The following is a 21,091-nucleotide window of genomic DNA, read 5'->3' as shown; positions in this document are numbered from 1 at the left end:
GCTGACTAACTTTGGCTAGGCAAGGTGAGTCAAACCTGGGTTTGAAGTTGGTTTGCTAGTCGCAGTTAGTCATGAGTATGATTCTGAGCAGTTTCTCAATGCCGATAATTGTGACTAAATCCTGGGCTGTCTCACTAGTCACAGAGAAAACAAGAAGGAGCCATTGTTTACCGAGGCAAATGGAGACTTGAGTTATCCTGGTATCACAAACTAGCTGTACTTAAGATAAGCCACAGATTCATGTTATGTCCGAGCCAAATTAATGTGTCCCTCTCTAATTTTGTTGACAATATTAACCCATGCTAATAACCGTGAGCCAAAAGACTCTTAGCCTTTCCAGGAGAACGCATATGCTAAAGGGTCCAAAGGACTTAATTTTAAACCCCAGAAAATGAAATGCAGTTGTGATTTGTCAACATTTGTTATCAATGCCTTAGTCTAGCATTCTATAAGACACATGAGAATACACTCAGGCTGAGAGAGGGCTTCAATAAGGATGGCACCTGGAAGAATATATATTCAGATTGGGTGGCTCCTCAATTTGGATGCATTTTATTAGTGTGGGAGCCTCTCCATATTGTTTACCACCTTATAGTCCCCGTTATTACATCACATGAGTATATTTAAATATTAGACCGGGTTTTCTGGTTTCTTGTCATTTATCCATGTGTCAAAATGTTTTGGATTTGTGCAATAGTGCATGATATATGTTGGTGTTTTAAAATTTTATATGTGAACATGTACTGAAATAAATATTTGCAGATTAATATTTAATATATATTCTGCTGCTGTCCAACCTTTCAGGTTCCTGGATTGCGTACACAGGTTGAGTTACACTGTTCCCTTTTTTATTGTTTCACTCTTGCATCATTACCACACTTGGAAAAGGGGCAGAGCTTGGATGCCTACCCTTGCCTTAAACTGCCTCCTTTCCCCCCATTCCTCCTCAGGTGTCACAAGGTGGCATGGTCGAGTGCCCACTTCCAGTCCAGTTCAGGGGCTCCCCAAAGCCTGAAAAATATTCCAGGGGCTCATCCATGGTCAAAAGGCTGAAAAAGGCTGCTAGCAGCTTCTCAGTGCCCTCCAAACCAGAGCTACTAAGCCCATTAACATCAACAGACTCAGATCGCACTTAAGATTAGTTTCAATATTGTATAGTTCCTGATATTTGTAATGTAGCATCTGCAAGTCCAAGGTAGGCCGGAAGACAAAGAAAATATCTCACGCAAGATCAGAAAGATTCTGCATCTGAACAAACATGGGATAACTTCTGTTTACTGCATCTTACTTGCCGTGAAAGGGGTATGTGTGTGTGTATGTGGGGGAGATATGAGGTTCAGGAAGGGTCCACCCCAGGGGTACACCTGTCCCTCACTAGGTCTCAGAACAAGAGGGCTGGATACAGTCTTTCCCTGAGTTTCCTCCTCTCTATGGCTTCCTAAACTTTGGACATTTTTAGCTAGTGTGAGCTGTGTAGCACCCCGGCTGGTCATGGACTTCTAGGGTGCAGGCCACTCCTTAAGAACCAGGGTGCATCCATATTTATCTATTTTTATTTATTTATTATTTTTTACATTTGTATACCGCCGCTCTCCATTTGAGTTTGCGGCGGTTTACAGTGAAACAATAAAAAACAGTAAAGCCCCGAAAAACCCATTAAAACATTAACACTAAACATTAAACGTAAAAAATTACAAGATGGCTATACGTCTAACCCTCGCCCTCTGTTTAACTAGCAGTCAAGAGCTCTTTCTCATTGGGAGCCAGGTTCCCGATCTAACCACCACTAAGGGATCCCCCAATAGTAACTCCAGGACCCCACCATGGCCTCAACCTGCTGGAAGAGCTCCGTCTTACAGGCCTAGCAGAAAGCTGACAAATCCGATGGCCCATAGCTCATCAAGGAGCACATTCCACCAGGCTGGGGACTCTTAATGTCCTCACTTCCCTATATGCCTGCATGGTGGCATCTGGCTGTATTCCTGGGCCTTGCCCCTCACCAAGATGAGTCACATAAGAAAGATGGGAACTTACATTTGAATATCCCATCACACACAGGATCTGTTCCAGCAGAGAAGAGTAACAGGAGAAGAGCGCAATCCCTCCTCCAATAGAGACCATCAGGACAAGGTAAGACTTGTTTCGAAGGAGCTGGGAATACAAGGTGAGAAGTGGTGGTCAGGTGACACCTACTTTTGCTTCTAACACCCCTGATTGGAATTCTCTAGGAATTTTGGACCATTGACCATTCTGAGACGGTTGTGTATCCGAAGCTCTAACCTACTCTGAGGTTAATTGTGGAGGGAGTTGTTGGCTTGGGTCTCCAAATTCTGGAAGAAGTGCCATTTTTCCTGTTTTAGCTCTCTCTCTCTCTCTCTCTCTCTCTCTCTCTGTTTCATTATGAAGAAACAAAAAACAGAACTCTCAGAAAGGAAGCTTTATGCTCCCATTTGGAGCATGCTAGCCATCTGTCATTTGGGCTGTTTGTTTTCAGGGCCAAAAGCAAAGGGCCAACATTCCTTTGGGAGTCAGTAACCATGTAATTACTCAGGGTAGTGGTAATGGAGTGACTAGAATATTATTTCCCACTTTCAGTGAGGACCCAAATCAGCTTACAGCATTGTTCTCCCTGCACCATTTTATTATCACCATAACAACTCTGTGAAGTTAGTTGAGTATGATAGATTGACTCAGGGTCACCTAAAAAGCTTTCTTAGCAGAGTGGTAGGCATGTCAGTCCCCAGGTGGTACCTGGGGATCTCCTGGAATCATAGCTCATTTCCAGGCGACAGAGATCAGTTCCCCTGGAAGAAATGGCTGCTCTGGAGGGTGGACTCCATAGTATACTCCACTGAGACTACTTCCTCCCCCAAATCCTGCCCATTCCCGGATCCATCCCCAAAGTCTCCAGGTATTTCCCAACCCAGAAGTGGCATCCCTACATTGTGGGGATTTGAATCTGGGTTGCTTACATTCTAGTCCCATGCTCTAACCACTACACCATGCTGGCTGATTGGATATGACTAAATGATATGTGGTTCAAAACAGCCATGATGGCTCCAGCGATAAGTTGATGCCATTTTTACCATAGAGCTTTTGCCCAAATACCAGAGTGTCATCACTTGATGATTTTATTTCCGGTACATAGAGGAAGTATGGTAAGTATGGTAAGTCTCCTCACACCCCTCACAACCACACTGCCAATAATAACAAAGGAAACCTCAGCTTATCCTTGGCTTTGTTCCCCTAATATTCCAAATGCAACTTTCCTAGCCCTCAGTGAACTGGATCCACCTTCCTTCTCAGGTGTAGCCCAATAATAAAATACCAGTCACCTTGATATTTTATTCAGCTGCCTCCCTGAGAAGGTTATGCTGAGTGCACTTGAAGAAGAAGAGTTGGTTCTTATATGCCACTTTTCTCTACCCAAAGGAGTCTCAAAGTGGCTTACAATCCCCTTTCCTCTCCCCACAACAGACATCCTGGGAGGGAGGTGAGGCTGAGAGAGCCCTGATATTACTGAAGAAGAAGAAGAGTTGGTTCTTATATGTTGCTTTTCTCTACCAGAAGGAGTCTCAAAGCGGCTTATAATCCCCTTCCCTTTCCTCTCCCCACAACAGACACCCTGTGAGGCAGGTGGGGCTGAGAGAGCCCTGGTATTAGCTAGGTCAGAACAGCTTCATCAGTGCTGTGGGGGAGCGCAGAATCAAACCCCGCTTGCCAGATTAGAAGTCTGCACTCCTAACCACTACACCAAGCTGGCTCTCTACTTGGTCCCATTAGCTGTATTGAGGGCTATGGGATAAGAACCACCCGTACGGCTCTAGTGCCATCTCGAACTAGGGATGCATACAAAGAAGCGCTAGCCAGGTCAGACTCTTAGGCTGCAGGGCTGAATGTCAGAACACTCACATCAGATCTCCAGTTTGAATCCTACTGTGTCATGATGAGTTATCCAAGGCAACAGAGCAGGGGGAGCTACTCTGCGCAGGATCCTACCACAAAGCAGATTTTTATGTCCATTCAGACAAGGATTACCAATCCCCAGGTTCTGCCCTCCACCACCAATTGGTTACCTGGCAGGAGGACTTAGCAGGAGCAGGAGGGAGGCATAGGCTATGTTCCTGGCAACGTGGTGCCGTTACTTCTGGCACGTGCTGGGAGTGACATTGTTTTGCCAGTGATGTCTGTGCAACTTTCTGGTGCTTGGACAAAAACTCTATGGTTGACACCGTTTTTACAGCAGAGTTTTGCCCACATTCCAAAGTGCTGGCACGTGATGGTTTTATTTCCAATACATGGAGCGACTGATATTGCTGGCCGTGTAGCCTGCGCCTCTCCCTCGCTCCTGGTAAGGTCCCGCCTTCCCCTGCTGGTTGCTAGGAGGGACCTAGCAACCCTAGTTCATAATAATAATAACTTTCTTTTTGTAGACAAGCCTTCAGACCCAGGGCTGGGAACACAGTTCCTTGCTTGCAACATACCATCTTCACGCCTGCAAAGACCGACTGTGAATTAGACTGGCTGGCACTGGCTGATGGGGGTGTTGGAGGCTCCTTTTTGCGAATCCCCAACGATGCCAAAACACAGGCCAAGATAGCAGGCCCTGTGTACACTCCAAGCTGGGGGGGGAAAAAATGCAAGCTCAACAAAGTAAAAAATGGAGCACTCAGCTCCTCTGCAAGGAGGCGGAACAGATTCTAAATTCATTTGCTTTTATTTTTCCCCTTTAAAACTTTTACTTGGGTTTTTCAAAATGCAACATAGATTAGCTTTCATTTACCATTAAAGGGATATCTTTTCCTTCATGAACAAGAGCAGGAGACAGTATGTTAGTTGTAAGGATGCCCAGTGGATTGGCTATGTGGAAAGAAAAAGAAGAAGTGGTTTTTATTTTCCCTTAAGCAATCTAAATACGACACCAAACATTTTTATGCATATGACGATGGACTGTGACCAGCCAAGGAGGAGTTCACCTGGAACCAGACATTGGCTTGGATCCACTGGTCACTTAAGCCCATGGAGTGTGACTTCCTTCTCTTCCCCCTCCCACTAGAGCCCAAAATTACCCTTCAGGTTGGCTCATGGGGAACTGGGGGGTCCTCAGAAAGAGCATGAAGGAGAGAGCTTGCGGCAAGAGGATGGCATCAGCAAAAATCATACACACCCTTCATCTACAGTGTATAGATCACAGGTGGCCCAACTATGGCTCTCCAGATGTCCATGGACTACCAATTGGCAGGGACTCATGGTAATTGTAGTCCATGGACATCTAGAGTTGGGCCACCCCTGGTATATTGATTTAAATGTGGAATTCACTGCCAGAGGATGCAGTGATGGCCAGAGGAATAAGCAGGTTTAAAAGGGAATTAGATAGACTCATAAGGATTGGTCTAACAGAGGCTACTAGCTGTGGTGACTAAAGGGAACCTTCATGTTCAGGGGCACTACATCTCTAAATTCCAGAGCCAGGAGGCAACATCAGTGAAAAGCCTTGGCCTCTATCGCCTGTTATTTTCAACCAGAGGAACTGGTTGGCCATTGTGTAAGACAGGATGTTGGACTGGATGGACCACTGGCCTGATCCAGCAGGGCTCTTCTTATGTCCTTATGTCAGAAGAAGAGGCTGTTTTTCATGGATTTCTCCTTCCCATAACAGGATGGACTCCCCTCCTCCATGCTGTTCCTATCCCCCAGGAGCAGCATTTCAAAGCATAACTACGGTTCCATCAACAGTAATACTTTCAGTCAGTGAATATTTTCAGCACGAGCCAAGCTGTTATCTCATACGTTTCAAAAGGAAGCTCTAATGTTGGAAAGCCACAGCTGACTTAATGACAATCCCATGGGGCTTTCAAGACAAGAGAGGCTTAGAGATTATTTGTGTCTGCATCATATCCCTAGCATTTCTTGGAGGTCTCACTTCCAAATATATGCTGGGGCTGATCCTGCCTAGCTTCCAAGATCTGACAAGATCCGGCTAGCCTGGGCTATCCAGGGCCTATTCTGCACACAATAGATAATGCACTTTGAATGCACTTAAGAAATAGATTTTCCTGTCCCGCAAAAGAAAATCCAGCTGCCAAAGCATATTGAAAGTGCATTATCCTATGTGTGTGGAATGGGCCCAGGTCAGGACTGTAAGATAGGAGAGTATCGGCATGAATCCTGCTCAGCAAAGTTTGACCGCTTCCTCCAAGTTATGCGGCTTTTCCGCCCAGCGGAAGAGCCACTTCAGTTGGCGGAAGTCTCCTTAGACTAGAGGAGTCCATTAAATTTTATTGAGGGGAGTGGTAAGATATCACAAACTGGAAAAAGTGACCGGAGTTGGGGGGGAGTGAGCGTCCTGCCATGCTGTGAGTTCATGCCAGTCGAAGCCAGGGGCTCATGGCTCAGTCATCTTGCCATTGTGCTACTCGTCCCTGACCATTTTACGTTACTTACACATTGAGGCAATCATGTTAGCGGTGGCTCTCTGGTGATCAGGGAACCACAGAGCAGCCAGTTTGGTTGGTGCAAACACAATGAGTGGCTGGGCCATCGCACAGAGGCACTGTCCCACGAGCAGGTAGACAACGTTGAGGGAACCTAGGCTCAAGACGTTGATGACGCTGAGTACTCGGACAATGCTGCCCGCCATGTTCAGCCAGGCACAGAGTATCACCTGCAACAGAGCAGACAGGTGTTAAGGCTGTCCTCCTAAAGAACAGGGAGAGGGATTGAATGGAAGGCAAAAGTGACTGACAGTCCGCTCAGGGGAGTGATTAAGAGCAGCAGCCTCTAATCCGGAGATCTGGGTTTTATTCCCTGCTCCTCAGTATGAAGCCAGCTGGCTGACCTTGGGCCAGACACAGTTTTTTCAGAGCTCTCTCGGCCTCACCAATCTCACAGGGTATCTGTTGTGGGGAGAGGAAGGTTAGGCAATTGTAAGCCATTTGGTGCTGGGTGACCTTGGGCCAGTCACTGTTCTCTCAAGAGCTCTCTCAGCCCCACCTACCTCACAGGGTGCCTGTTTTTGGGAGAGGAAGGGAAGGCAATTGTAATCTGCCTTGAGATTCCTTTGGCTAGTGAAAATTGGAGTACAAAAAAACAGCTCTTCTTCTCCCTGTGTTTTCAGTAGGGTACTGGTCCAAGTTACTTTTAAGAATCTGCATGTGCAGCTGCCAACCAGAGTCCAGGCATTAGGATCCACTGTGGCTCAGTGGCAGAGCACCAGCTTGGCACACAGGCATCTCCAGTTTAAAGGATCGGGCAGCAGGTGGTGGGAAAGACCAATTCAGTGCAATTCAGTCCCACAAATTCAAGAATCCAGGAATGTTTTGGACTGTGTGCCCAACAGCGTGAACCTAGGCACCATCTAGCATGGGAGGGCCAGTTTATGTAATGCACTGAATTAGGTGAAAGGACAGGCTCCTGCCTTCCAGAACTTGTACCAACCCTGTGCATAGAACGGTGCCTGAGCTGCCATGGGAAAATGTGCAAATGCTAGGGGTGTTTTTCAGAGAGGCACTCTTTATCTTAATGCTGCTTTTCAGAAGGGCTACATCCTTTGTATGTTAGCGGTAACTCTATAAGGTAGCAGTATTCAAACTTTGTACTTTTGAGGAGCACTTGTTTTGTTGAGCCTTCTACCTAGGAGCCTCATTGCACAGCAAAAAGTTTTGAAGTAGAGTTCTACAATGTAGAACTGGCCAGGGATTTCTGTCGTTCTATCAGTACGCATGTTTGCCTTTCACCTAATGCTGTGCTGCAGCAACGTTTTGCAAGAAGAAGAGCTGTTTTTTTTAATCCCCCAAAGGAGTCTCAAAGCGGCTTATAAGCACCTTTCTCTTCCTCTCCCCACAATAGACACCCTGTGACGTCGGTAGGGTTGACAAAGCTCTAAGAGAATTGTGACTAGCCCAAGGAGTCAACCTTATCTGTGCCAGACTCTGTTTCAACTTACAACACACTTCAGTCCAAAGGTGTCCAGCATCCATATGGCTACCAGCCCAAACGGAATGGATATCACCAGGTACACGAGAGCTAGCCAGTTGACCATATCCAGTGTAATGTCGAAGTATTCGGATGTTTTATCAGCCACCGGAGCAAACGACAACCAGAGCTGCAGAGGGGTAGAAAAAAAAGAGAGTGGTTTTTATACCTGCCTTTTTGCAGAGTAAAGTAACAATCCAGGTACAACTGGCAGCGGGCAAATTTTAGACCCCTGTGATAATGATGGCTTATAAAACATTTCTTGCCCTGACCTCACCATTCAAGGCTCACTTCCAGGTGAGTTCCCTTTAGGAAAGTTGGTGATTTCTTTTGCTCTGTTAATGGCTACAATTGAGAAGAAGAAGAAAAGTTGGTTCTTATATGCTGCTTTTCTCTACCCAAAGGAGGCTCAAAGGGGCTTACAGTCGCCTTCCCTTTCCTCTCCCCACAGCAGACATCCTGTGAGGAAGGTGAGGCTGAGAGAGCCCTGATATCACTGCTCAGTCAGAACAGTTTTATCAGTGCTGTGGTGAGCCCAAGGTCACCCAGCTGGCTGCATGTGGGGGAGTGCAGAATCGAACCCGGCATGCCAGATCAGAAGTCGGCACTCCTAACCACTACACCAAACTGGTTCTACACCAACCTGACATGAGTAAGCAAGAGGGCTGGAAACAACATTTGTAGGGCAGTAATTTTAGGTGGCCCCGACTAGCCCAACCTTGCCAGGTTTTGGAAGTTAAGCAGGGTCGGCCCTGGTTAGCCTTTGGATGGGAGACCGTAAAGGAGGCAAGCAATGGCAAAGGTCTCTTGCTTTGAAAACCCCACTAGAAGGTTGCCATAAGTTGGTGGTAACTTGACGGCAGTTTCTGCCAACAACATCTGAAACGCTATCCAGGGGTGGCCAAACTGTGGCTCCTCTCCAGTTGTCCATGGACTACAATTCCCATCAGCTGGCAGGGGCTTGTGGGAATTGTAGTCCATGGGTGGCTCATGGGAATTGTAGTCCATGGACGTCGGGAGAAGAGCCACAGTTTGGCCACCCCTGACCTTTACTGACAAGGGGAGAATTTAGAGTGGTCCCTTCTTGAAATGCTTATGAAAAGCATGCCCCACCTTCCCAATAGCTGGGCAAATTAATTATATTCATTCTATGCAAACCAGCCTCAACAGATCTGGGAGGCATGCATGTGGAAGAAGCTCACAGAACCCTGCAGTCTGTGATATGAAAATAATGTGCCAGGAGGAAGGGGAGAACCAGAATTACAACTCTACTGTTGTCAAAGAGGCAGATCTACAGGGGTTCATGACCTACCAGTGAGCCAGTCTGGTGCAGTGGTTAAAGAGTAGTAGACTGCACTGGAGGACTGGGTTTAATTCCCCACTCCTCTACATGCAGCCAGCTGGGTGAACTTGGGCTAGTCACAGACTTATTAGAGCTGTTCTCACAGTGCAGTTCTCTCTGAGCTCCCTCATCCCCACCTACCTAACAGGGTGTCTATTGAGTGAAGAGGAAGTGTTTGTAAGCCACTTTGAGACGCCTTCGGTTAGTGAAAAACCCAGTTCTTCTTGTCTGTTAGTGTGTCCCAACCCATAGGCTGCAACAGAACAGTAAGGAATGGACTATGGAAAATGGATTAGCCCGGTTGCTAGCAAATAAATTGGTAAGCAGAGGTGGTTCCAGGTTCTTTCTGTGTGGCCTGGCAGTTTGATGCTGATTGTGCCAGCAGTAGGGATTGCAAAATGGAGGCAAACTACAACCTGTTGTTTCTCGCCAACTGAAGGGGACTGCCTGACAGCAGGTTGCTCCAACACAGGTAGAGCGGCTCCTCAAAGTTTTATAGAGGGTGTAATTTGAAAGATGATTAGTGGTGGTGAAGAACCTTCCGTAGTTGATCCTTGGCCTGTTCTTCACATGGTACATCTTGCAGTGCATGGCTGGTTCTCACCCTTTGGCACAGTCTCAGATTTTTTTTTTTCATTACCAGAACTGAAGCTGCCTCAAAGCAGTAATTAGGAACTGACTGCAAATCCAGGAATATGTTTAACACACCTGGCTGGCACAAGTTCCCCTTAGACGTCTGACCCTGGGCCATTAACATATGTTCAGATTGGCACATGGCCAAGAGTACAGACAGGAGTCAGTTCTGTAGAGGCAAAGATTAATTTAAAGCAAACATTGCTTTTTACGAAGTATTCTGGTTCCAGTCACCAAGAGGGATTTCAAAGTCTGACTATTTCCTGATGCCACTGAGCTATAAAATTCAGTTCAGGTTTGGTCCAAGGTACCCTGGCTGAAAGCAGAACTCTGGTAAAACTTTCCCTCAAAAACCGTGGACAAAAGCCGTCTTAAGTAATTTCTGACCACAACGAAGATGGTGAGGGTTTTGGAGACCAAAACGTATGAGGAAAGGTTGGGGGGAGTTGGTCTGTTTAGCCTGGAGAGGAGACGACTGAGAGGGGATCTGATAACCATCTTCAAGTATTTAAAAGGCTGCCATGTAGCGGATGGAGCAGAGGGAGGGAGGGACGGACCAGAACCAATGGGATGAAATTAAGGCAAAATAAATTCTGTCTAAACATCCAGAAAAAGTTCCTGATAGTTAGAGCGGTTTCTCAGTGGAACTGGCTTCCTCGGGAGGTGGTGGGTTCTCCATCTTTGTTGATTTTTAAACAGAGGCTGGATAGCCATCTGACGGAGAGGCTGATTCTGTGAAGGCTTAAGGGGGTGGCAGGTGACAGTGGATGAGTGATAGGGATGTGAGTATCCTGCATAGTGCAGGGGGTTGGACTAGATCACCCAGATCTAGTTGGACTAGATCACCCAGGAGATCCCTTCCAACTCTATGATTCTAAGATTAAACAGTGAGCCTGGATTAAGAATAGCATTAGAATTGTTTAGACTTAGCCTCGAAGGTCCGTGCCTAACCCCATCATGAGGTGGTTCTCACTGACCACTTTCCATATCCGAGAGCACACGCTGTGCCAAGACTGGTAATTACTAAACAATATTTTGCTAGGACACAGAGAGGAATGTGACGGCTGGGAGTTTTGTTTGTACTTAAAACGTAAAAGTCAGACCTCATGGCCCATACAAGTTCATTAAAAAGAACTGAACAAAAGCAACAGAAAATGTCCAATTTATGAGGACTAAGAGTCACAGCTAGAGTTCAAGTTTTGTTTTAAACATTAATTACCTCTGGATTTGATCCAAGATCACCAATTTAAAATTAACCCCAGAAAGTAACCTCAGGTTTTGGTCCCCTTAAAAAGCAAATTATATCAGAAAAATCTCAGTCTTCCTTGTGTACAAATCTTGGAGCTTCATCAAGTATCACTGAACCAACTCAGCTCTGTATCAGCTTTTTACTATCCAAAGGTGTAGCCACAGGTACCTGGTCTTTATCAGCACAGAGCAGGGGTAGTCAAACTGCGGCCCTCCAGATGTCCATGGACTACAATTCCCAGAAGCCCCTGCCAGCGAATGCTGGAGGGCCGCAGTTTGACTACCCTGGATTAGACATCTGGAGGGCTGCAGTTTGACTACCCCTGGCACAGAGGAAACATGTCAGGTGACAGCCCTGGGAGCAGCAGAAGTGTTCTGGGACCGGAATGGCAGGCCCCACAGTGGAATTACAGCCCTGGGGAGTAGGAGAAGCCTTCTGGGACAGAAATGACAGCCCCTGAGTGGAATGACAGGTCCTGGAAGTAGCAGATGTTCTCAAGGGGAGGAGTACTCTCTGGTATGCTGGTTTCCTTGTTCCACAATCCTGGGAGGCAGGAGATTGATTGCACTTTCCATCTTTGAGGGGAGGAGCAGCCCACCCCCAGTCTGTTTCCTGCCTCGCCCTGAGGGAGCGATGGATTTAGAGAGCTCCGAAGATTTTTCTCTAAGGCAGGGATAGTCAACCTGTGGTCCTCCAGATGTTCATGGACTACAATTCCCATGAGCCCCTGCCAGCAAATGCAGGTTGACTACTCCTGCTCTAAGGAGCTCCTTTGGTTACATCTTTATTTTTGATTTCCACCCGTGTGCATGTCCCTTAGTTTGCAAAACAAAAACACGTTGAGAACCACTGACCTAAACCTACCAATCGTCCCGTACCAGAGGTCAGCGTTCCAACACAGGGCAACAGTCAAAGTGGTGACTAAGAATTGCATGAGATTCGTTGCTGTGCCCTCACGCTCCTTTTGCCTCTCCCTCGGAGCATGGGACTTGATTTGAACCTTCCCATTTCCGTGAGACTACCGAAACAGCCGGGGTGTGAGGCTCAATAAACTCAGATTTGTTTCTTCCCCATCGACTGGGATGACACCAAGGTTTAGAATCCTGGAGGTTCAAGACAGGCCCTGCTCATCCTGGTTGGCCAGGGGCCATCTATTCAGAGATGCAAAGGTTCATGCCTTTCCCCATTCTGAGATCTGGGATTGTTTAAGGGCAAAGTACCAGGGATGGAAGATTGTGAGCCACTCTACATAGGAAGGATCTGTTCTATCACTGCCCTAGGGCTTTTCCCTCTCACAGGGTTCTATTAGTCACAGAGCTCCATTCTGAAAGCCAGCGTGATGCAATAGTTAAAAGAGTGGCACCCTCTAATTTAGAGAACCGAGGTTCCTTCCCCACTCCTCCACATGCAGCCAGCTGGATGGCCTCGGGCCAGTCACTGTTCTCTTAGAGCAGTTCTTGCAGAGCTCTCTCAGCCCCGCCTACATCCCCGGGTGTCTGTCGTGGAGAGAGGAAGGGAAAGGGGACTCTGGGTAATGAAAAGCGAGGCATGAAAAGCCAGCTCTTCTTCTTTTTCTAAATGAAGAAAGCCAAGGAGAGGCGGTATGGTGTAATTGTTGGCGTGTTGGACAAAGAAGTCAAGAGACCTGGGTTTGGGTCCCCATCTGACCAGAAATGCTCACTGGCTGACCTCAGACAAACTGTACCTTTGCAGCCTAACCTTCCTAGTGTGTCTACAGGGGTACAATGGAGGAGGGGGAAAACAATGCCCTAAGTTGCTTTGTGTCTCCATTGGGAAGAAAAATTAGTGTATGTTTGGGGAACCACTGATGTCCTTGACCCCAGGTGGCCAGGGAAGGTAAAGCTCAGCGTTGGTGTGCTGTAACTCCAACGGGTAACTCCAACAGAGGGGGGAGTCCAGAAATCAGCAACCTTCTCTCTACTGTTATGTCTATTTTCAGCCTCCCTTGTACAGAAACCCCTTCTGTGTCAACTTGTCAAGAGCAGACACCGAAATTGAAATTGCCAAAGGAAATGGAATTAATAAAGCCTCAGGTGTCACCGAGAGCCTCCTCCACAAGCTGACAAGGGCCGTCAAGCTAATTACGCTCCAAATACAATAATCCTGGAGCAAAGTACAACCTGGACCGCAGAAGCGGGGAAGACTTTACCCGAAGTGGGAAAACAATACCGCTTGGTGCAAGCCATCAGCCGGCATGGCAGCTCCCAAAACAACACAGCAGTGGAGAAATTAAGTCATCTTAGAGAGGGAATGCAGCGCCAACCATGGGCTATGACTCAGAGTCCCTTCCAGTTTACAGTACTTGGCAGGCCCGCCTCTCAGCAGTATGAAGGCATTTTTTTTAAATTCCAGTGTAACCAGCGGGCTTAGACTAGATGCAGGAGTGGCCAAACTGACTCCCCAGATGTTCATGGACTACAATTCCCATGAGCCCCTGCCAGTATGTTGCTGTCAGGGGCTCATGGGAATTATGGTCCATGGACATCTGGGGAACCATAGTCTGACCATCCCCGGGCTAGAGCTTGTGCGTGCAGTGTTTCTATTGCATTTTATAAAAAATTTACTCCCCCGTATTTTTGTAGGTTCATCCCATCTGCTGTTTATAGATTCTCCGTAACTCCTCAGTCTGTGGTGTCTTTCCCGCAGAAGTTCTTGGGTTGAGAAGCTTTGTTATGGGTGCTCCAAGGTAAGAATGTTTTGGGCATTTTACCTTCAGAGTGCATTCCTGACCAGTTTCGGAAGCAATGCTTATGCCTTCATTCATTCATTCATTCATTCATTCATTCATTCATTCATTCATTCATTCTCTGACCAGAAAGATTATTTCTGAGGAAAGCAAGCAACACTTCTGTAAATTGAAACCTGAAATGTAGGCTCAATTACTTAAGAACGTAAGAAGAGCTCTTCTGGATCAGTGGTCCATCCAGTCCACCACCCTGTCTCACACAGAGGCCAACCAGCTCAGCTAGATGGCAAACAACCAAGGCCTTCCCCTGATGTTGCCTCTTGGCACTGGTATTCAGAGGCTGACTGGCTCTGCACGTGGAAATTGAGTCACCAGGGCTCGTAGCCACCGATAGACTGACCCTTCGTGAATCTGCCTAATCCGTCTTTAAAGCTGCCTATGCCTGTGGCCATCACTGCATCCTCTCACACATTTTAATCCTTCGCAGCGTTGAGTTTAACTTGAAGATTAAACTAGCACAGGGATTGCCTCCTCCAATGAATTACAATTACCTTTGAAGGGAGCATCTGCATTACAAATGCCCGGCTGAATGATAACAGTCTCCATGTGCTTTTAATAATGAGCTGGTTATCTCCCAAGGTCCCAGTGCCTTATGCCTAATAAGCAGCAGGTGACTCAGGCATGATGATATGTATTTCACCTTCAGTAGCAAACAGTAGCAGTAGAATATAAGGCATGCACGATACAGGCTTCATGTTTGTTTATTTGTGCCTCATATTTCTCCCCTGTGGGCACCCAAAGAAATTTACATCTGTCTTCCCACTGTTATATCCTTCCAACAACTCCATGAGGTAGGATAGGCTAAGCGGACAGATTTGCACCTGGGACTCCCAGAGTTTAATGATCAAATCAGTTCGTATTAGTATCAGTATTATCAATATTAGATTTATCAATATTAGTATTATCAATATTAGAGAGCCAGTTTGGTGTAGTGGTTAGGAGTGCGGACTTGTAATCTGGCATGCCAGGTTCGATTCTGCGCTCCCCCACATGCAACCAGCTGGGTGACCTTGGGCTCACCACGGCACTGATAAAACTGTTCTGACCGGGCAGTGATATCAGGGCTCTCTCAGCCTCACCCACCTCACAGGGTGTCTGTTGTGGGGAGAGGAAAGGGAAGGCGACTGTAAGCCGCTTTGAGCCTCCTTCGGGTAGGGAAAAGCGGCATATAAGAACCAACTCTTCTTCTTATTATTCTAGATTTATTACCCTCCACTCCCTGATGGCTCATGGCTGGTTACATTGATTGAGATAAAAACCCATAGAACCCTGATTAAAAATCCCAATAAAATTACAAATAATCAGATCAAAAGAAGAAGGTATGGCAGAAAAAACCATCCCTATACTCAATACCCCAGCAATTTGCATCACAGTGGGAGGGGGGAAAGTGTAGGTGTCACTCATAACCGTCTCAGCATTACCTGGAAGGGGGGCCATGTAGATCTCCCTGACCATAGTGGCCTAAACCGTAGACCTGGCAGAAGAGATCCGTTTTACAGGCCCTGCGGGACGCTGAAAGCACCCGCAGGGCCCACAGCTCTTCTGGGAGCTCATTCCACCAGGTCAGGGCCAGGACTTGGCTGGCTCATGTGAGGAAGAAGGGCTTTAAATAAACCCTGCATAGTTCCTCTCTCATAATTTTCCTCCATAAGGAATCCCTGTTAGTAATGCAAGAAGAGCAGTCTGGAGAAGAGTTAAAATGAACTAACCTAGAATTGCTTCTCCAGCACTGGAACATAATAGTTCTGTGCCAGAATGAATACACACACACACACCCCACAAGCCGGAGAGAGGTTAAGCGCCACAAGTTTGCCATTTAATTGCGAAAATTAGCAGTTCAGCTATAGGTAAGTAGGACCAGAGAACAAGGTGTCATTTCTGGTTTTGGCCACAGCTTTTAAACATGGATAATGAATGGGGTCTATGGGGTGATCGGGATTCATGTAATAACTGGGTAGATTGGAGAGAAGGCCAACTGCACACTGTTTGCTGAAGGTTTGTCAACCTGAATGAAACAGGACTAGTTATTTGGCAAAGATTTCTATGACCTGCTTCTGAAAATGTAAAAAAAAAAATTAAAGTAAGCCCTTTGATGACAGCCAACCAGATGACATCTAGCAGCGTGCAAGCATTGAAGCTCAACAGAGCTGTTCATTAGGCCTGATGTGACAATTTTTAAAAACCTATTTACTTGTACTGTCCATAGAGTTTTCATGGCAAAGATACGGGAGTGGTTTGCCATTTCCTTCTCCAGTGGATCACCTTTTGTCAGAGTTCTTTGCTATGACCTGTCCATCTTATATGGCCCTGCACGGCATAGCTCATAGCTTCACTGAGCTATGCAAGCCCCTTCACCACGACAAGGCCGCAATCCTTGAAGGGGATCTGCTCCTAAAAAGCAGAGACATCATCCTGCCAACAAAAGTGCGTCTAGTCAAGGCTATGGTCTTCCCAGTTGCAATGTATGGCTGTGAAAGTTGGAGCATAAGGAAGGCAGAGCGTCAAAGAATTGAGGCTTTTGAGTTCTGGTGCTGGAGAAGACTCTTGCGAGTCCCTTGGACTGCAAGGCGAACAAACCGGTCAGTCCTAGAGGAGATCAGCCCTAACTGCTCCTTAGAAGGCCAGATCCTGAAGATGAGTCTGAAATACTTTGGCCACCTCATGAGAAGGAAGAACTCCCTGGAGAAGAGCCTAATGCTGGGAGTGATTGAGGGCAAAAGAAGAAGGGGATGACAGGGAATGAGGTGGTTGGCTGGAGTCACCGAAGCAGTCGGTGAGAACTTAAATGGACTCCGGGGAATGGTAGAGGACAGAAAGGCCTGGAGGATCATTGTCCATGGGGTGGCGATGGGTCGGACATGACTTTCCACCCAACAACAACAACCACCACTTATTTGTAAGACCCAGCCGGACAAGAGTGCTGTTAAACTTGAAAGCTTGCATGGTTAACTGGTCCTAATAAAAGGTACTACATGGATAGTACTATGCCTTCTTGGTGTTGACATCCCTGGGACCAGCACAGCTGCTAACCATTTCTTCCAAAAATATGCTTATCTTGGACAACTGGAATGATTCTTTGGTTTGTTTTTATGCTTCCAAAATGGCAAATTTGTTGTTATGTATTGTTGTTCGTAGAGCCTCTTGTGGCTCAGGGTGGTAAAGCAGCAGAAATGCTGTCTGAAGCTGTCTGTCCATGAGGCTGGGAGTTCAGTCCCAGCAGCCGGCTCAAGGTTGACTCAGCCTTCCATCCTTCCGAGGTCAATAAAATGAGTACCCAGCTTGCTGGGGGGTAAACGGTAATGACTGGGGAAGGCACTGGCAAACTACCCCATATTGAGTCTGCCATGAAAACGCTAGAGGGCGTCACCCCAAGGGTCAGACATGACCTGGTGCTTGCACAGGGGATACCTTTACCTTTACCTTATTGTTGTTGGTATTTTGTGTGTGTGTTAATAAAAAACATTAATGGCAGCGTGTGTTTATTTCTACCCCATGAACTCAGATCTCAGGTGTTCCAGTGTTCCAAATGCAGGCAGAAGTTTTAGCTTAGCCAGAAAGTGGGACATCCATGCACAACAGCTAAAAAATGGGTCACCCATGCACATTCCAGTATCTGCCTAATCGAAATACCACAAACATGCATGTTTTGCAGTTCTGTGAGTCCTGGTATCACCTCTGCACCCAAGATCATTAACTCATTCCAGACCAAAGTAATTTTTCTCTGCTACAGTCACCCCACATAAGCTTTCCTACTTCCTCATTGGATTCTCTCTTTTAATGACCATACTGGCAAGGTGGAAAGTTTGGCAGCCTGCTAGAGTGACATATGACAGGGCAGTCATAAGAAGTTGGCATGCGTCACCTTCGTGTGTGTGGACATAAATGGCCTGCCAAGTTAACGTGGCCCACTTCCAACCCGGCAGCCTCGGGGGATGAATCACCCGATGACATAAACAAACACCTGGACGCTCACCACTCCCAAGCCCTCCTGAGCTCTGCAGCCTCAGAGCCTGAAGAAAGGCAGGAAGGATCAGTTTGCACAGAGTCTTGCAGCACCTTGGACTGCCTTTGCTGGGCGCGCAGAGAGAAAGTGACTAGCACCACATCCCCAGGGCTGAGCAGGGATCTGAACTGGTTCCACTTGCTGTTTGAGTCTGGGTTAAGCCCAGATCAATTGGAATGTGTTTGTTTCACGGCTTCACTGGGAGGAACAGGCGTCTGACTCTGGGGCTTCATTTTGTACACCTCCTCCCCTGACTTTCTACTCCCTCGCAGAGAATTAGGGTTTTTCACGCGCTGAAGATGCAGCTTCTGGCTTCTGCCAATCAAGTTAATTGCCAGTCTTCCAAATCCTAGAGCTTTGAGAGCGCAGGGAAAGTTTTCATCGTGTAATTTTTGTCTTTTTTCATCAAATCCTGCCTCGAGCAGCTTCGTGGGCTGAACTCAACAGCCTGACAAGCTCTTTCACCTTCTGTCAAGAGGAAGATGCCCCCCCCCCCAATTCCCTTTGCTTATCGTTTCCCCCCTCAGCCATGGTTCCTTTACTATGGGGATGTTCTCCCTTTTACAAAAAGGCTGACTGTGTGCATCTGTCTGCTGATCTCATTTCTTCCCCCCTTTCCTCCCTGCCTGTGCCTCGCCCAGCCTGTGGGGAAAAAATGCACTGCTTTAAAAAAAAAAATGCTGCACACAGATGGAACATCCTCAGACTTCCCGTTTCTGCACTTGGCTATTGACCACGCTCTGCATGTAAACCAGAACTACAGAATAGGCTATTTCTTTTAAATCCATGCTGCTTTTTACAAAGCAAATAGGGTTAATTTGACAAAGGAAAGTCTGGGGGTCATCTTGGAACAGGGACTGTAGCCGCACAACAATAAGGAAGAAGCACTCTGCCCATGTTCAGAGGACCCTGATGTACGTCCCCCAAAACTAGATTCCAAGAGCTGATCCTGATTGCCAGACTGAAACTGCAATTCAGCGGCTATTTGGGGGTGAATCCGGTTCAACTAATTTGGCCTGTTATTTAAAATTTTTCATTTTTATCCTAACCTTCCTCTCAGAGAATTCAGGCATACGTGAGTCTCCCTTTATTTTATTTTCACAACAATCCTGAGAGGTAGATGAGTCTGAGAACAACAGAAAGCTTTATGGCACAGTGCAGGACTTGACCCTGGGACCGCTTGCATCTGACACTCTACTGCAACGTCTCATCCATTTTAACTTCACAACAACCTTGAGAGGCAGATTAGTCCAAAAACGACACCAGGGACCATGGTCACCCAGTGAGCTTTGTGGCACAATGCAGGACATAAATCTGATAGCCCTTGTACTGAAGTCAGACTCTCTTAACTACTGCACCATCCCCTCTATTTTATCTTCACAACAACCCTGCGGGATAGGTTAGGGTGAGCGGGGAAATGGATCAAGATCCCCCAGCAATCTTTACAGCAGAGTGTGGGACTCAAACTACAGACTCTAGGACCGTCTGTCCCGCACTGGCTCGTCAAAAGGCCTGGGCTGCAAATTCAGAGGCATAGGATCATGCCCAAAGGAGCCAGAATACAGACAGGCGGGTTATTATTTCAGGCGTCTCGGAGCTTCCTTCTTTAAAGGAACACTGGACTTCTGCTTTTTTCCCCGTCTCTGGAAATCCCACGGCGAGGGACCAAACAAAAAACAAACACCCCAAATCTGCTTCGCCTGCGATCCTATGCAGCCTGACTCCAGTGCAAACCCGTCGGTTTCAAGGGCTCCAGGTCCGGAGCGGAGCCGTCCCACCTGGGAGGCTGCCTCGAAGCAGGCGGCAGGAACAAGCTGGCCGGCCGAGCAGACCCCGAGGGGCGCCGGGACTCCTCCCCCCCCCCCAACAGCCGCCCCGTCCTTTCCTCCGGAGTCCGGGGACACCTTGACGCCCGACGACGTTTCGTCCCAGGTAGGAGCTTTCTGTCGTGCGCGCACACGCTTCCTCCGGAAGGGAAGGAATCCGGACATACTTACGGGCCGAGCGCGAGAGGGAAGGCAGAATGAGAGCAGCTGACAGATCCCGCGGATCCACCGGACCAGCAGGGGACACTTGATGGGGTTGGTTCCCCGGGAGCGTCAGAGCCAGGCTCGCATCCATCGCGGACGTGTGCAGGATGAGCCGGTCCCCCGGCCTCGCCTTGGAGGAAGGGAAGGAAGGGAAGGAAAGGGCGCCCACCCGGCCCTTACCATGGCGTTGGAGCAGTTGAGCAGGCAGACGGCGGCCAGCACCAGCCAGCGCCTCCGGTACACCTGGAAGCCGTCGCCGCCGGGCAGGCTCGGCGCGCCCTTCTCCTCGGCCGCTACCGCGTCCATCGTCTCCCGCCGCCGCCGGGGCTGCGCTGCCTTTTGTCGGAGGGGCAGGAGCCCCGGGGCCGCCCTGCGCGCACCCTCCGCCCCGCCGCCACCGCCACCGCCACCGCCGCTCTCCCGCGAGCATCCGGACCGGCGGAGGCCTGAAAAGCCGGTTCGCCTGCCCCGCCCGTCCCGCCGTCCGCGGGCGCTTTAGCAACGCGGCAGGGCAGAGGGACCCGGCCAGTTCCTGCTTGGCAGACGCGCCCGGGGCGCCTCCCTCCCTCCGCGCCGGCCGCCAGTCCTAACGCCGGCCTGCTTCTGTGCCCCCAGTAGCCTCCAGTAATATCGATGGCGTGCTCTGGGCCGCGGGCGGCTTGCCATAAGCCCAGGTGTGCGTCTCGCAGGGGTGGCCCACCTGCGGCTCTCCAGATGCCCCGGGAGCCCCCACACTACGAGCCCCTGCCGGCGCAGCAGTCGCAGATTCAAGCCCCAACCAAATTCCCCCCCCCCCGTCCGCCTACTCTACCCCACAGGGTTGTTGTGAAGATAAAACGGAAGGGGTGATATGATAACCATCTTCAGGTACTAGAAGTGATATGATAACTTTTTCAAGTTCTTGAAAGGCTGTCATATGGAGGATGGAGCAGAGTTGCTTTCTGTTTCCCCCAGAGAAACCAGTGGGTTGAAATGAATTCAAAAGAATTTTCAGCTAAACATCCGGAAGAAGTTCCTGGCTGTTAGCGCCGTTCCTCAGTGGAACAAGCTTCCTCCGGAGGTGGAGGTTGTGGGTTCTCCTCCTTTGGAAGTT

The 21,091-nt window shown here is 48.2% G+C and overlaps 2 protein-coding genes across 2 annotated transcripts in view; one reads left to right on the top strand and one right to left on the bottom strand.

The window, feature by feature from the left end:
- SLC49A3 (solute carrier family 49 member 3) overlaps positions 1-20,566 on the bottom strand; it is a 29,469-nt gene extending 8,903 nt beyond the window's left edge. Inside the window, 6 exon segments of the mRNA XM_077345592.1 lie at positions 2,035-2,151; positions 4,485-4,622; positions 4,784-4,860; positions 6,445-6,664; positions 7,946-8,104; positions 20,179-20,566. Coding sequence (XP_077201707.1) covers positions 2,035-2,151; positions 4,485-4,622; positions 4,784-4,860; positions 6,445-6,664; positions 7,946-8,104; positions 20,179-20,304 — 837 coding nt within the window. The 5' untranslated portion in view covers positions 20,305-20,566.
- The window catches only part of PCGF3 (polycomb group ring finger 3), a 133,068-nt gene continuing 131,621 nt past the window's right edge, over positions 19,645-21,091 (top strand). Inside the window, exon 1 of the mRNA XM_077345595.1 lies at positions 19,645-19,900. The gene's annotated coding sequence lies outside the window, so the exon portion shown is untranslated. The remainder of the gene's footprint in view (positions 19,901-21,091) is intronic.

Source organism: Paroedura picta, chromosome 7 (assembly GCF_049243985.1).
Source record: "Paroedura picta isolate Pp20150507F chromosome 7, Ppicta_v3.0, whole genome shotgun sequence".
NCBI classification, from domain to species: Eukaryota; Metazoa; Chordata; class Lepidosauria; order Squamata; family Gekkonidae; genus Paroedura; species Paroedura picta.
The sequence above is the reverse complement of the archived record's forward strand: the minus strand, read 5'-3'. Positions and strand labels throughout refer to the sequence as shown.